At 34.9% G+C, this 16936-nt stretch overlaps 3 protein-coding genes across 9 annotated transcripts in view; 1 reads left to right on the top strand and 2 right to left on the bottom strand.

Annotated features, from left to right (window-relative positions):
- Positions 1-133: 133 nt before the first annotated feature.
- On the bottom strand, positions 134-5325 carry SpdS (Spermidine Synthase). 7 transcript variants are annotated; one of them, XM_066732415.1, is made up of 10 exons: positions 4795-5214; positions 4489-4683; positions 4177-4396; positions 3490-3559; positions 2643-2894; positions 1811-1962; positions 1621-1741; positions 1020-1266; positions 706-935; positions 134-624 (listed from the first exon to the last, which is right to left on the bottom strand). In XM_066732415.1, exons 6-10 carry the CDS (start codon positions 1939-1941, stop codon positions 478-480), a joined length of 876 nt encoding a protein of 291 aa, XP_066588512.1. In that variant the 5' UTR covers positions 1942-1962; positions 2643-2894; positions 3490-3559; positions 4177-4396; positions 4489-4683; positions 4795-5214; the 3' UTR covers positions 134-477. The 7 variants fall into 7 exon arrangements, with proteins under 7 accessions (XP_066588512.1, XP_066588513.1, XP_066588511.1 ...); XM_066732416.1 differs by having other exon boundaries at positions 2643-3559; positions 4791-5214; XM_066732414.1 differs by having other exon boundaries at positions 2643-3559; positions 4505-4683.
- A 367-nt stretch (positions 5326-5692) lies between these two features.
- On the top strand, positions 5693-7045 carry LOC136776679 (protein-lysine N-methyltransferase EEF2KMT). Its single transcript, XM_066732411.1, has 5 exons — positions 5693-5831; positions 5891-6031; positions 6104-6295; positions 6353-6848; positions 6911-7045. Exons 1-5 carry the CDS (start codon positions 5751-5753, stop codon positions 7015-7017), a joined length of 1017 nt encoding a protein of 338 aa, XP_066588508.1. The 5' UTR covers positions 5693-5750; the 3' UTR covers positions 7018-7045.
- Positions 7046-7058: 13 nt separating this feature from the next.
- The window catches only part of MICAL-like (protein), a 48177-nt gene continuing 38299 nt past the window's right edge, over positions 7059-16936 (bottom strand). Inside the window, exons 5-12 of the mRNA XM_066732408.1 lie at positions 10420-10775; positions 8970-10331; positions 8693-8873; positions 8284-8622; positions 8061-8196; positions 7743-7971; positions 7554-7666; positions 7059-7476 (exon numbers count right to left, since the gene is read on the bottom strand). Of these exons, the coding sequence (XP_066588505.1) occupies positions 7289-7476; positions 7554-7666; positions 7743-7971; positions 8061-8196; positions 8284-8622; positions 8693-8873; positions 8970-10331; positions 10420-10775 (2904 nt within the window). The 3' untranslated portion in view covers positions 7059-7288. The remainder of the gene's footprint in view (positions 7477-7553; positions 7667-7742; positions 7972-8060; positions 8197-8283; positions 8623-8692; positions 8874-8969; positions 10332-10419; positions 10776-16936) is intronic.

Here is a 16936-nt window from a genome sequence, read left to right as displayed (position 1 = left end):
GTAACAATGACAATTTGACTGTTTATTAAGCCACAATTCTATTGTTTTTACCATTAAGTTTATTTACATGATTCTTTAATTCGTTAAATTTTTAGTGTAATATTTTACATTGGGCAAATGAATTATTACGGAATGTTACAGATTACCTTTTATTCTTATTACAATTCTTTTCATATATATTAATTACAATCAATATTATTATTATCAATATTATAATAATTATTGTCCAAATATAAAATTGATATTGATATAATAAAGAATTTCTAACATGTTATGCCACATTATTCATTGAGCATACGATACGATTCTTTTTTATTTACAGATTGCGAGCAGAAATAAATATATAACTATCTAAGTTTCCCTAGGTACAGGGCGTCCACAAATAATTTAAAACGGCGCGACAATTCTAAGTCACCTTACGCTCGTAATATAAAATACTTATGATACATTAGATAGAGTCTCTATTTTTTCTTAATTTTAAGAAGTAGTTTTATTTAAGGCTTTCTTGACGAACCTTGGAAGGACAAAAGCTGCTTGGTGCACTTCGTGATCGTAATACCTCAAAGACATTTCGTCAAGCTCAGTCTGACTAAAGACTTTCGTTGGTTTTTTCAAATCTGTTTCCTAAAATTTTTAAAATAGTTGAATAATTTTTTATACACCTTAGCAAATATTATTTTAAAAATAACTGTTTAAAAATTTTACCGCATTTAATCCTCCAAGAACAAAACCGATTTGTCCTGTGGGATAAGTCGGTACAGCAGCTATACCATATGCAGATGACGGGAACATAGATTTGCAATGATTCAAGGTTTGAACAACGTGATCCAGATTGGCCCAGGCGGTACCAGCCTGATTACATACAATTCCTCCAGGTTTCAGAGCACTTTTTATCAAACTAAAATACGACTCCTGAAATAAACACTCGGCTGGTCCTGTTTAAAACAAAATATGGGTTAAAAGAATGCTTAAAAATAAATAATAGTTCGACCAAATAAAAAAAAGAATGTTGAACTAACCAACAGGATCACTACTATCTGTGATAATTACATCAAACTCTGCTTTGTGATTTTTCATAAATTCAAAACCGTCACCAACATTTACGGTAACTTTTGGATGTTGCAGTCCAATGCCCATATACGGTAAATATTGCTTAGATACTTCCAGCACCACAGAGTCAATTTCTACCTGAGCGATTTTTTCTACTTGCGGATGTTTAGCCACCTCTCTTGCCACCCCACCGTCTCCACCCCCAACGATTAAAACCTAGCAATAATAAGATAAAAATCCAATTATTTACAATTTTTGTAGATAATTTTCAAAGTTATTTTTCATCAAGCTTAATGACAGTTTTATCAAAACATGCTTTAAAAATACGGCAAATTATCGATAATATATAATTACAAACTTGCATTGTTATCTCATTTTCTTACATAAACCTACTTATGTATATAAATACACCGCAGGTTTTAACTTTTAATTGCAATACAAATTAATTGTGCTGCGCATTGGCATAAATTAAATTTAATTCGTTCAGCAATTTTATAATCATAAAATCGAATGTAGAATTAATTGAACAGCGAAATTTTTCATCGAGTATTTGATATTCGATACTCTTACATTTTTTGGATTCGGGTGACAGCAAAGTGGTAGGAAAGAAATCATTTCTTGATACGCGAATTCATCACTTTGCGTGCATTGAATTATTCCATCTAGTGCCAAAGCCCTACCGTGAGATTTTCTGTAAAAAAATTAAAGAAGCAAATATTAGCCGCTTAAAAAATTAATAAGAACGAAATAAAAATCTTACGTTTCAAAGACTAAAACATCCTGGTACTTGGATCGTTGTCGATGAAGGATCTTCGTGACTTCCAAGGACAACGAGACACCTGGCCAGAGATCGTTAATTTCGCTGAACCAGCCAGTTTTCATTGCATCCATTTTTGGGTCGTGCGAAATCAACTTAACAAGAAGAAACAGTGCTGTTACTTCGCGAGTAAAATAAGAGAGGTGCATTTACAATGCGGTCAAACATGTTCCGTGAGAATTTCGCCCCTCCTGGCGACCCCTCACTTGACATGAAATAAAAACTCGACACTCTTTAGTCCGAACAAATTACAAAGCTGCAAATTTTGTGTTAAATCGAAAATTGTACCAAATTTTGTCCAAACAAAAATATTTTTAATCCCCTCCTTCTGATTTTAAGAAAAATATCGAAATCTTGATTTTAAGTTACATTACACTGACCTTGAATAATTAATCGCGATGGCCCCTCCATCGATATCATCAAATTAGTCATATACAGGTATAATTTCTAGGATAGAAGTTACGAGTACATCGAGATAAAACTTGATAAAATGTTTTATCTTAGTCAATGCTATATTTGGTTGGTATTTCGAAATTTAATATAATTAGAAATATATTATTAGTAGCACTGTTATTTGATAACAATACATCATGTATTTCCTGAAGAATTTTCATATTTGAAAAAATTTTAATTTTTCGTATATTATTTTCAAGAGAAAAGGGACATTAAAAAAGGGATTATGACATTTGGATATAACGATGCGGTGTCTTTTATAATGAGGATAAGATTAAAGAGATGGTAGAGCGTGTAATTGTAACGAGATACTTCAACATACGTGTGGTAAGCTGAATCCCGAGCACGATCCAGGCCGAACGAAAGCTGCTGTAAGACTGACAAATGGTGAAACGCTATTTCAGCTTGGTTGGTTACGACCGATGGCCCTTATCGGTATAGCGTATGCTCCCCGATAATGATGGTTCAAATACAAAACAAGATAACGAACGCGCCGTGTATAACCATCGAGCATTTGAACTTTGAACGCAGCTGGGCACCAATTTAAAGCCCTCCAAGGGAATTTCATGGTCACCTTAGTCAAAATCGTTACGCTTATTTTTTACATATTTTTCTCTGATTAATTCTAATAATATACCGTTCCTTCATTATTTTTTTTCAATTTTAGTTTAAATGTATTCTGATATTTTTTTACTCAATGCCCGAATGTTCAAATTTATGATAGTTGTTTTTCAAGGAAGTGCTTTAGGAAATGCAGAGATGAAAACGGAATAAAGATATGATAATTTTATGATGTTGATAATTCCGATGATAATGCATTGATTTTTCCTATGTTATTTTCCTTGCTTTCTCTTAATTTTCTCTAGATTTTTTCTGTCATCTTTTTAACTTTTTTAAGAATTTCATAGGTATAATATACTCTATAAGGTGAATCTAAAATTAATACCTTAGAAAATTTCACGATTTCGATTTCTAATTTTAGCCATACCAGAATTTTCAGATAGAAGTCCCATACAGACAATGTTGCTGGGGCGTATTTTGTTGGAAGAAGTTTTGAAAATATGAAGAAAAAGTTAGGAAAAAAATGTAAGAAAAATCAATGCATTATCGAAGTTATCAATATCGTCAAATTATTATGCTTTTATCATGCCTTCCTCCCGACTTCGTACCAATACTTTCTTGGCTTCTAGAAGTTTGAATGTCTGACCACTAAGTCATATAATATCGCAATGCGGCCGCCTATAACAGAAAAAAATAGGGAAGAGTTGAACTATATTGTTCGAAATAATTAGAGCAATATCATTCAACTAAAGCTAAAAATCAGAAAAAAATAGGAAAACATTTATAAAATAATGATAGATTTAAACGAACAAACAATAGAAAATACATAACTTTGACAATAATCATTATTAACATTGGCAATTCTTAATTATGGACCAAATAAGCTAATATATTTTTATTAATTCTGACTATTAATGTAAAAAGTTTTGTCTGATTAAATTTTTTTTTAAGGATAATTTGTTAATTAAGAACTCATCATCATGACACAACATAAGGAATAAAAATTATATAAATCTAACAAAGAAATAAAAAAAAAATAATGATTGAAAAAAAATCTTTAATGTCTAAAAAAGTATGTCAATTGATTATTAATTTATAATTACATATAACTTTGAAGTATTTATTTAATGCTTTCATTACTAAAAACTATTGATAGACATAACAAAATAAAAAATAAAATTAAGACAATCTAAAAGATGTATATTGATAAAAATCATACTAATTCCCATCTGCAATTATTAACAACATGCAGAAAGCACACTAAGAGAATTTATACATGCAAAAACATGACTTACAATTTGATGTAAATAACAAAATATATATATTGTAAAGCTTTCTCTAAATATTTGAAAATGAATTTGTCTTTTTGAAAGAGCATTTCAAAATACTAATGTACAAATTATAGAAAAGTGGTAAAGCTGGATACTGTTTTCTTCTTATAAGTGATAAATAACTTTTCGAAATAAGTAATAACTATTTTAATTTTTCCCATTTATATTATATCTGCAAAGGAAGCTGAAATATATTAATAAAAACTTTAAATACAAAATATGTAAAATATTCTCAGAAAATCAAATTTTATCTAATATTACACAAAAATTAAATACCATCTTTAATATTTACATATGTAATGGAATGTTATTTTCAATAATAAATGCATTAGGAAAACATGATTTTCATTCTAATCTTAATACACCTTCTGAAAATTTTATAGACTTTCTTTTCTTATAAAATAGTTATCCAGCACTCTCTTGCAGCAATATTTATTATTATATTCGTTTTAATGAAACATTAAATGAGCTCTGAAACAAATATACTATTTATAAAAATACATCCACAGAAGCTTAAAAAAGATAAATCTATACGTGATAATAATAATTATATCAAAAAATGCAGTATACTTTACTACCTACTCTAAAGCTGCAAGATGTGTACTGAGTGTCTAAAGTGTTAACAATTTAACCTTCAATAACCGTTCTAATGAATTTTTCTTCCAATAAGTAAAATTATCATCTCAATTCTTTCTATTCTTTATTTTTTGTCACTAATTGTCATCTGTAAAGAAAACAATAATTTTTAACAAAGATATAACATCTTTAAATTTAACTATCATAAGTAATAATCAGTATAACAATAATACATATCTGGTCTTTTTTTTCCTTAAACTATAAAATTCTGAATATAATTATAATTTCAATTAGAAATTATTAAAATTTAATTTAAAATATCAGAAAACTTTTCACTCTACTTTTAACATTATTTTTACTTATGTTTGTAGTGTTTGTATCTTGTAATTTATAAATCTGCTGATATTCCACTACTTTTGCTCTCTACGTTACCAAGGTCGCCAGTTCTTGTGAATGGCGTAGGTATGTAGTATTGTAGTATCGCCCAGTATCGCCTGGTGTCGCCTGGTATCGCCTAGTGCTGCCAGTAGCGCCACCGTCGCCAGGGTTGCCACTTGCCAGGGCCAGCAGGGCCCTAGCAAGTCGGCCGAAACGGCCGAAACCGAAGACGGGGCAAGCATCAAGTTGACTGCGCTGAGTGCAGCAGCAGCAGCTGCAGAGTGCAGAGTGCCGACCGAACGCATCTAATAAAACAGGGAGAATGGCTTTATGAACTCACAGCACAATTACTCATACAGTCACAACCACTCACACTCATAAATTATATGTATTGACGAAGTATGAAATATAAACTACCTTTTACTTACTACATACATATGTATATGTAACCATAACTGTCATGCTGCTTAACCTTTATGATATCATAAATTACATTAAATAATTCAGGATAGCTAAATGAGCGAGCCTTTTCATTATTTCTAAAAATTTTGATTAACTTTTTTATTTGCATTATTTAAAATAATATGGAGAATAAATGTTTAGATTTATTTAGTATACAGAAGCAATTCCTTTGTTGTACACCATTGGCAAAATTTAATTTTGGGGTAAGATGTTATTAATTTCTTTTAAAAACTCAAATTAATTTTTTTTCCTACTTAAATAGGCTTTAAACACAGATAATTATGTTATGAATGCTGAGACACAAACAGAAATTTTTAATCGTACTGTTAATTCTGACATAGTTAAACAATATCCAATGAAAAAATCTTATCAGCTAGCTTTTTTAAAGCTACTTATTAACAAGGTAATAAATATTTGTATTTTGCCAGCATATATATTTTTGAAGTTTTCTACTAAACAAAATTAATTGATTAAGATAGAAAATAGCGGGCAAGAAGTTAATGATGATCTCTATGAGACTTACTGTAGTTTAGTCTCTTCCCAGGAGAAAGAAGTAATGCATTACAAGCATTTTTTAACTGAAAATAATCAGGATTCTCATTGCATCACAGTTCAAGAAAGCGTTAATATAATTTCAAATGGAACTACAGGCTTATGTAGTTGGCAGGTGATTGTTGAGATAAAAGTAGATTATTTTTTTTATATTACAACAAAAATTTAACAGGCAACCTGTGGATTAATTGAATGGTGCAATCACAATACAAATAAGTTATATGGAAAAACTATATTGGAATTAGGATCAGGAGTAGGACTAGCAGGACTTAACATTATTAAAACATGCAACGTTAAGCAATATGTTTTCTCTGACTGTCATTCTAGTGTACTTAATTTACTGTGCAAAAATATAGACTTAAACTTATCTCAAACAGATTTTATCCTGGAAGAAACTGAACGATTCAAGAGGTTGAAATTACAAAAGACCTACAAAAATACAATTGTTCAAGTTCTTGATTTAAATTGGGGAAGGATGAATGACTATATTGAAGAAAATTGGCCACTACCTGATATAGTTATTGGGGCAGATATTTTATATGAAACAGAATCTTTCCATGCTTTAAGAAACGGGCTGAAGGCATTATTATCTCGTAATAATAGCTGTGCAATTATAGCTGTCACTGTTCGAAATGAAGATACGTTTAATCAATTTATAGAACAATTAGGTAAGCTGATTAAACATATCATAATTAAATATACAACTAAATTGTGCTTTTTGATTTTATAGAATATTACGATCTCACATTTGAAGCATTTACGATGACGCGACCGAATTATATTTTACAAACTACTGATGTACCTGTTAAAATATTAAAAATTTCTTACATAAAATAAATAGGAGAGTTGTCACGAGTGTTTACTTTCCAGTAAAAACCCCTATCTCATTTATTTATCATTACAATATTTCACTTCAAATATATAAATATCTCTTGCTAAACATACTTATGAAAGTATTAAACGATATTAAACGATAATATTATACAGTTCGATTATGAAACAGCAAAAATATTTATTTGAAAACTTAAACATGTTTGTGATTGAAAATTAGAAAAACGTTCCATACAGAAAACTATAATAATGATTAATTTCTAATACTAACACGCTATTAGAACCACCTTTTCTTGCTATGGCGCTTCAGCTTCAATTCAGTCTCATCCACATCCTTATCAGCATCTTTCTTGATGTTCTTTTTTAATAATTTTCTGTCTTTTAGTTTCTCCTTCAGCTTTCCTTTCTTCTTTGTGGGAGAACAAGACTCGTTGCTAATACCGAGAATTTCTGCTTTATTTTTAGCTGAAAAATCAACAATCAACTTACACTATTCTTTCTTGAACTGTATAATAGAATATAATAAATTCAAATTTATTTACCAGCAAACAATCCCATTTGCTTATTTATACTACGATCTTCTTCCACTTCCCTTCGTCTATCCATTTCCAGACACTCGACTATTTCATTACGCCTTTCAACAATTTCTACCAGCCTTTAAAAATATTTTAATTTAACATTTTCGAAAAATCGCAATTTCTAGAACATAGTAGCAAGCAATATGATGCTACCTTTGGATCAATGTCTCCTCCCTCTGTTTGTCGAAATCTGTTTTGGTAGCTTCCGGTTGGCACATAAGGCACCTTATTTGATATTCTACATCTATATGTTCCTCTTCGAGTCTTTGCTGCCTCCTGAGTAACATTAATTCAGCCTGTCGTCTAAACAATTCATTCTTCTCGTTGACTAGCGTAAATAATTCCAAAATAAGTTCTTCTACATCTGCACTTAGGGAAGTGTCTAAAACAAATAAAACCAGTTTCTTATACTATAGGTACTTTAGCTGACTTTTGTTAAAAATGTATTACTAGCGGGAAAGTTTAATTTACCAGAACATTGAGGTCCGGACTCAGTTTTTTCCCTGATTAGTTGTTCCAGCCGTACTCCCTGTCTTTCCAACCCTTGCTGCTGCACTTCAATCTCTTCCAATTCTAATTTAACGTCTTTCAGTGACATTACCTTGATCTAAAAATTAAAGCAAACAGCAATAATAGAAGATTTTGTAAAAGATGAAAGATGAAAATAAATATTAATGATTAAGTACAAATATACCTTTCTCCTGTGGGGTATTGGACGAGGTGGTGCAGGACCTTTCTTCCTTTTCCATTTTCCTTGAATGCTCTTATCATTATGAGACTTGTATGTCTTGTCCTCTCCACTAGAAAAGCTGGTCATGCCTTGTTTGCTTCTGTTTGCTTCATCTTTATTAATCTTCTGGTCTTCCCACATGTTTAATTTATGGTGAGCTTGTGTGTCATGAATGTCTACTATAGGAGACTCCTGAAGAATCAAATGCGTCGTGGCAATGCGATGTGGCGTACTGGTAGGCAACGGGGGTGGAGGGGCTGGTTTTGCTTTGCGTGCTTTGATCGTTCCACGCGGAGATATACTCTGATGTTAGAACAATTATAGATTAAATTCTTGATACATTAATGAAAGATAATAAAGGTATAAAACTTACTTGTGGTCCCGAAGGGAATAATTCTTTGGCAATAGGGGGTTGTGGTGCTGGCTTTTTTTTTCGATAAGTTCCACCAGGTGTAGTTGAAGACTCTGAACTCGTAATGGAAGTATTCGATGCGTACATTCCTCCACGATGTAAATCTGATTTCCTATGTACCGAATCTGATTCTTGAGAATGCCTAGAAAAACAGCAATTTTTTGTTAAGATTGTGAAAGAGGCTAACAAATGATATTTATGAGAAACGAAAAATAGGAATATCGTAAGACAAACTTACCTAATAGTACGTGGCTTGGGAACAGGAAGAGGAGATTTCATCCTAGCCTCGTTTTCACTCTCTTGCTCCTCCTCATCATCGCTCCAAAATGGATTGAGACTGATTTTCGGCGCAGCCAATTTGCGTTTTGAAATTGACAATTCTGGCGTTTTGCTACTAACGTTGCTACTTCTCACCGCTGGTTTTGGAGGTGAAGCTGTATTACTCTCTTCCTCGTCGTCACTACTGAACGGATTGGTTGAAACTTTGCTAGCTTGAGAAGAATTTAATGCAGTCTTATAATTGTCAACAATGTTCTCTTGCTCGTCATCGCTTTTGAATGGATTCAGATCTTCAGGATAGACCCTCTCCACGCTCAGATCTACACCCTTTGCTTTGGAGAGGCTGATGTTTGATGCTTCCTTGACCTCCACGCTGTCGTCCATACTCGATTCGTTGCTCATCGCGTTTTCAAACGGATTCGACGATGCAGTGTCAAACTTTTCCGTCGAATCGGAAGGGTCTGTCGTTACATTTACTTTCTTCATGGAGATTCTTGCAGTTAGAACCTCCTGAACGTCCAGACTCTCCCCTGATTTTTCCTTCTTTTCTGAATGATTTGATTTGAGCTTTATCGAAGAATCGTCCAAAACATTCGAAGCTTTTTCTTGAGGCTCCAGTCGAGCCCGTACAATGGTAGATTTTCTTTCGAGCTCGCTTTCCCTCTGAGTATCATTTTTACTTTCTTGGATCTCAAAGATCCTTAGCCTTTTTTGGACCAGCGAGATATTTTTATCGCTCTCGTCCATCTGGTCTGATGGCTCTTTGGTATCATCCATGTTGTCAACTACGTTAATATCCTTATTAGTAGCTAGAGCCGAAGTGGCAGTAAGGCGCTTGTCGGTTTTATTTTCTAACTTACTATTTATCTGATTATTTACAATCTGCCCGCTTAATCCTGCACGCATATCCTTAGATTTATTTCTACTGTCCTTGCTATCTTGTTCAAATTGTTCCTCTGACGATGGAAAGTTACTCGTGCAGGACGTGGACAGTGATGTTCTCCTCTCTTCTACTTCTCCTTCTTCCTCCTCCTCTTCCTCATATTCTCCTTCTTCTTCATATTCATCATCACCTTCATCTACCTCTTCCTCTTTGTTTTCGTCGCCGTCTGGAAATGGGGGGGAAGTTTTATCAGTGACTTCCGCTTTTAATAAACTGTCTTGCTGTTTTTCCAAAAAATTTTCCATCATTCTGGGTGAGCTGATTGAACCTTTGGATGTTTCAATGGGTCGCTCGGACCTTAAGTGACCCGAGATAAAGTCCAATCTCATTTGCGCGGTTTGCGTTATTAGATCTGGTGCTGCTGGATCTTCCAATGGCCTAAAAAAAGATTGTCAAAAAGATTTAAATGAATTGACAATGATTTATCACGCGTTTAAGAATAAGTGGAATAGTAATATTAAATTACCGGAAATTGGTTTGGAGGCTTAGGAGGTTTCGCTCAGTTTTCTCTTCGTCGCTAAGCGATGTTTGCCGAGAGGTGACGAGGATCTCGGGATCGTCAGTCTCCCCAACCTTCATCTTCCCCTCTTGGTGGAAATTCAGGGGAACTCCGACAACCTCTTCGTCAGGGCAGGTCTCGCAGCAAAACTGGCCTTCTTCGGTCTCGTAATAATTTCCAGGCATCAGCTGGCCTCTACACCGAGCACACCGGAAGCAGGTCCTGTGATAAGCCGTTCGCGATACCACCAATTTCTCAGCAAGAAATACTGGCAGGCTGCAAACCGCGCAATTATCCCTCCGCATTCCCAGACGCGACTCCACCTAAACAAAAATCTCATTAAATTCTCGATCGAGCGAATTTTGAAGATTCATAATTCTTTCTATCTTTTCGTTACAATTTTGTTTAATAAATGTTATATAAGAACTTAGTATACTATTAACCAACAAACCCCATGCTTTCGCCTCATTTCAATTCCGCTTGTAATAAATAATCTAAGCAGTTTTGTCACTCCCTTTTGCTTCCATTAGAAAATAATAAAATCCAATATGTCGAGTCGAATCTAGTTATTTCACAGAGGAGAGAGAAAGAGAGCGTGACACGTAATAAACTTCCGGTTTTTTGTGACATAGAATATCCTGTATTGCAAATGATCCCTGTGAATTTCACGGAAACTCATAGGCGTTACGGTCCAAGTACCATGGTTTACATAGGGGAATGAAGCATTAATGAGTTATAAGCGAAATCTATAAATGCAGGCGATTGAAGGACGTGGAAATAAGGGATAGGGTGCCGTATTTTTTGTTAGACGCTCGACGGTTTATACATACCTTATACGTGCATTGTATGAACGTGTATCGTTTAGCACACGATATACTATTACTCGAGACTTAGGCGGAAATTTATCGTATGTGCGAATCTTCGAGGTACACAACGTGATGCGTGTCGCTAAATTCGTCACCAGGAAGCCACCGCGGCGATGCTTTTCCTCTAAATTACTACGCGTAAATTCACATCGATCGTTCTTACCGAAAATCTTTACGCTCTACAACCACATTGCATCTGAGATATAATTATCGAGCAAATTTTCGTAATCAAATTAATATTTTATAAACAAAGCCACGTGTTTTTCTTGTAATTATAGTAAATTTCAATACTTCAAATCTTACACATATTTCTTAAACCCCTACTTCCAAGTCTTACACAATTCCTAAATAAACCTGTCCAAACACACGAATACAGGACATATCTGCTTCTATTCCCTTCGTTTTAACAGTGTTTTCTCTTTACTACGGAAATAATTTCGGTGCTAGAAACAGTGGCACGTGTGTTGGTATAGTACACGCACGCATTTAGAAGTAATGACCGAGTATCAAGTATCTTTAGTTCGAGGAGAGCTCGCGGACTCTACGACATTGCAAAAAGAGATGTTGCAAAAGGGATTCGTTAGTTTACAATAACAAAAATAAAAAATAAACTAGCGTCGAAGGAACAAAGAAAATATTTTGGAAAAACAGTCTCTCGATGAGGTTGAAATAATTCTTCCTGTCATCGATCGTAGAATGCACTAAAAAATGAAGCTAATCAGAAATACATTAATTAAAAAATATATAATTAACACGCGTTTCGTACGAATAAAAAAGAAACGAATGGACTACAATAAGAGGCGCGTCTAATTAATTTCTTTGACGAAATAATAAACAATTAACAATTCCTTGAATTCTCGTGAATGGTTTCAAAAGATTTTCTATACTTTCTTACCGAAAAATAGGAGAAAAAATCTTCGCGAGTTTTTCCTGTTCAAAGATCGGTGTTGGTTTGTTAACTAACGCGTGGCTGCCGGATATTTTCTTTGGGCACGTATCGAGAGAGGCTGCTGACCGTACGCCGATTTCTATTCAACTCCTATCGTGAAAACAGCTTGCGTTAAACGTGCACGCACGGAACTCGCAGGGCCGTATTAATAGAAACTGGCACCCTGTTCACATCCAAAGTATACGAATACCTCGACGAGTCCCATTGTTACTTCGCTGTTGACTGTGCCAAATTGATTTGTTAAGTTTTAAGCTATAGTGTATAGTATAGGAATTTATAGCGGATAAAGGCCGGAGTAAATTTGGCTGAAATATAAACGAATATCGATTTGACACGGTGTACCTAAAAACGTTGCAGATACCGTTAACGAATGTCCCTTTCCCTTTGGAATTTCACTAATTTCTCTCTTCCGTTTATTCCTTCGCTCTCCCCATTATCACAAACTCGTTTGTATCACGCCTTTCTTATGATGAAATACGGGACGGCAAAATATTAAAAGAACATTTTTAAAATATACATATGCAAAGTTCCATAATTATTCTTTCAATATTTTAATCAACTCTCGTGTTTTCTTCCGTCTGGAAATTTATTCACGGTAAATAAAAACTGTACTGGCAATACTTCACTGAAATTGGATTAGAAAAATGGAGGAAAAACACTGTTAATAATCAAAATTGCGCGGGAAAGTTTATCGAGAGGGAAAAATGTTCCTCCATTAATTCCGCAGGAGTGAGAATGAGTAATTCGTCTCGGCTAGTTGTTTGTTTCACTGTGGCGAATAATCGTGTTTACCGAAATTCGTGACTCAATCGAACTTTCAATTTCTAACGAACGTCGTAAATTTGTGTTTTTTGATCTTGCCTGTGAACGGTGGTGTAAATGGTGATTACAAAAGGGAAGGGGGTAGTGTTGAGTGACGTGGATTGCAACGCACGCGTTTTCAGTTAAGTTCGTCTTTTCACGTTTACGGGACGTTGGATGAATAAAAATGCCGATATGTCCTGGCGCATGCCAATGGAATACCAATATATTCATATTTTTCAGTCCTGTACACGTGAGAGGCTTTCCAACCAGTTTCCCAGCGTCGCATCAACTTTTCATTAATTTCCCTCGTTAACAGTGTTAACGGGATCGTAACTTCCGTCCAAACCGAATTAAAAATCAATACGATCCATTGAACTAGGTTTTTTCTTTAAATCGCCCTTCAATCAACTGGTTCATGTATAATTACGAGGCTAATTTTTCAATAGCTTGATTGAAATTTTTATATTCGTTGTAACTTTCTTTTTTTATCTGAAATTAAATTAAGCTGATCCAAATTTTCTAGTATTCGTAATAAAATTATTATTTGGTACTGCAAGCATCAGAATATTTTTCCAGTGAATTTTAAAGCTGACAAATGATCGGGTGTGTCTCGATCGTGTAAGGGATGTAAGCGAAGGCGATTCGTGAAACGGAACTCGGTAAACGATCGAATTCTCCGGTGGGACTCGACAGAGAAATTGCAACGGATGGTAGATCGACGATTGTGTATTCGTAATAAAATTTTTTTATATATTAAAGTCGATCCAAATTTTCGAGTATTCGCAATAAAATTTTTATTCGGTACTGCAAGCATCAGAATATTTTTCCAGTGAATTTCAAAGTTTACAAATGATCGGGCGTGTCTCGATCGTGTAAGGGATGTAAGTGGGGGGTGGTGATTCGCGAAACGGAACTCGGCAAATGGTCGGATTCTCCGACGGGACCCGACAGAGAAATTGCTAATGGAATTTGTAATGGATGGTGGGTCGACGATTGCACATCCGATAGTAGATAGGACAGGGGGTGCCGCCCGTATTATCAGGCTTTCGGCTCGGTGCACAACTGCAATCATGGCGACGATTCGTCTCGATTAATCGGGAGAGTGATTATCATTGCCATTTCCGTGCGTCTCTATCCTCGGTGGAAGAGGCGAATGGAAAAATGAACGATTTGGTGCACACACACACACACACACACACACACACAGAATGTATTCGTTTGAAAACCTTTTAACCAGTGATTTCGAAAAGCACGAAAGATACAAAAAAAATAGTAGCTTGAAGGTAGAATTGTAATTACAGCGAAAAAATATTACCTCGATTTAATTTTTAAAATTACTCGAAGACGATTTTGGAATAATTATGTAAATTAAATTGTAATAACAAAAATACAGTGGCTGAACTTTCAAATTAGAATGATAAAACACTTGTTTATTTTGTATCTTTGCTTGACTTGTTTTAACAATCACCTAAAAAGTTTTTAAATAAACAATTTGTATATATAATAAATATGGATTACAGAATAATAGAGGATCGTGAGATAGGAACAGGTAAATGAATCAAGAGAGAGAGAAAGACGATTAATCTGTGCAAACTTAAATATTAACAGTAGTTCTACTTACTCTGGCTACGAGAGACTAAATATCTAATTAGTGAGAACATGCATCATCAGTATGTCAGAGCAATAGTTAAAACAAAGCATGCAGTGGCGATATAATCAAAGAACAAGCAAAACAATAAACGACAAAGCGAATTACCTTCTAGCAGAATATTTCAGGTTTATATTGCCCCATTAAGTCCAAGCTTTCCTCCTGGAGAACAAAAATAAATGGTGAGAGGATTCGACGCGTTTACAATGCAGGGACAGAATGACCAGTGACAATTCATTTTATGATAAATCTCGCACAGCTCGTTCAAACAATTATTTTCACAAAGCGACAGATAATCGGTCTGTATATGCAACAACAAATAATAAAATAATATATAATAGCACAGGAAACTTGACGAACAGAGACAATTGCAAAGAATTTCCTAGCGAATCGAACCAAGAGATTCTTTCCTGTATCGTTCAACGGTGATCACTCGACGAATTTTCATGACCAATTTTCCCACGAACCCTCTGAAAAACCCGCTTACTTCCGGTAAGCGGAATACTGTAAGATTTCTCGATCGGTGGTTTTACAGGGTCGTTACGGTAACGTAATAAAGTAAAATGGACTCGAGTGATCGAATTATGGATGAAAATTCTTAAAGTTTGAAGAAATTGAGGTATATAGTCACGTGGGTTACCACGTGATCTCAAGGGGTCGTAGCGAGGATAAATTTTCTCAGGATCGCGAGGGTACGTGATTCGACGGTGAAAATTTGTCGAGCGACCAATCGAACGATATCGTGGGTGGATTTCACAGTCTCGTTGGATTTGCTTTCGATGGGCATGGTGCACGATTGTACCGGTTACATAGATGTATACGTTATGGTGTAAGTAATAATCGAGTGCGGTACGTTGTAATAAATGGGAGTGGAGGATCAACCGCGTTGGTTGATGGCAAATGAAGGGTTAGGTTAGTCGATGCTGCGTCTGTAACTTAAATGGACAAGCATGTAAAATATTCATGAAAATTAGCAATTGTTTTTACGGAGCGGAGTATATACTGATGTAGGAAGGAGGAGGAAGGCACGCATATATATATATATATATATATATATAAGGATTGTTGCGATGAAACTGTAATGGATTAACGAGAATTACGGGCAACTGAACGAGGAAACTTCTTGCTGGGGAACATGAATAAAACACAAGGTGGGACATGGATTTTACAATAATTCGAGTGACGTCACGCAAGCAGCAAACCCATAATGGTCCAAGTTCGTCGCGATAAAGTTAATTGCTATAAACGATATAGGGACTTTATTTCCAAGCTCACACCCAGGCTGGTCACGCCATTCTCTCATTGGCGAACGCTCCGCTCGAATAAAATCAGCCACACGCTATACCAGCAACATTAATAAGTAGGTAAAACAGATAAAATCCGGCCATAATCAAGCTCGCTCGTGTACCGAATAATTTCCACGATAAAACTCCTTTGCAAATACTTAATGGAAACAAAATGCGACGGTTTTTTAAAGTTTCTTCGGAGTGGAGTATATAGGGATCGCGAAAAAAATAATAGGGGCGTTGATCAAAGAATAGTACAGTTGGTACGACGATTAATATTTGGATATTTTCTTAGATCGCATTAATTTGTGGTTTTGAATCGTAATTGCAAACGCAGGGAGAGGGCTAAAGTTGGGAAAATAAGGGTATGTTTGTGCTTTAGAGGGAGAGGGAGAGCGTAGAAATTTTTGTTTCGAAGGAAAACGAAGAGAAAAGTTTAAATGATTTTTTCAAGTTTTTCAAGGACACGGATACGGGTCGTAAAAAAATAATCAAGGCGTTGATTAAAGAATAGCAGCTGTTGTGACAATTAATGCCTGGAATTTGTCGACGGGTAAGTTTACAGTGATGAATCGTAATTGCTAATACATGGAGTAGGTAGGGGGAGGGGGTGAGAGTAGAAGTTTTTGTTTTAAAGAAAAACTGGAAGAGAGCCGGGGATTTATGGATGGCTGAAGAACACCCAGACGGATCCTGCTCGGCATTTTCTCAATGGACCCCCAGCGGGAACGAGATTTTTCACTCACCGTTTTCAACGACCCGGATATACCGAGAAATTATACCGGTATCCTTCTTTTATCTCAACGTACACGCGATCCCATTTGTTTCGCGAATAAAAATATCCAGCGATCCTCTCTACTCTCTCGCCTCTGCTGGATTAATGGAGCAATTAATTATCATTCCATTATTTCATACTAAACTTTCTAAATAT

This window comes from Prorops nasuta, unplaced genomic scaffold (genome assembly GCF_024137725.1).
Source record: "Prorops nasuta isolate Cenicafe-Biocafe unplaced genomic scaffold, Cenicafe_Pnas_1.2 PNAS00010, whole genome shotgun sequence".
In the NCBI taxonomy this organism is placed as follows: domain Eukaryota; kingdom Metazoa; phylum Arthropoda; class Insecta; order Hymenoptera; family Bethylidae; genus Prorops; species Prorops nasuta.
This window is presented reverse-complemented; position numbering and strand designations above follow the sequence as displayed.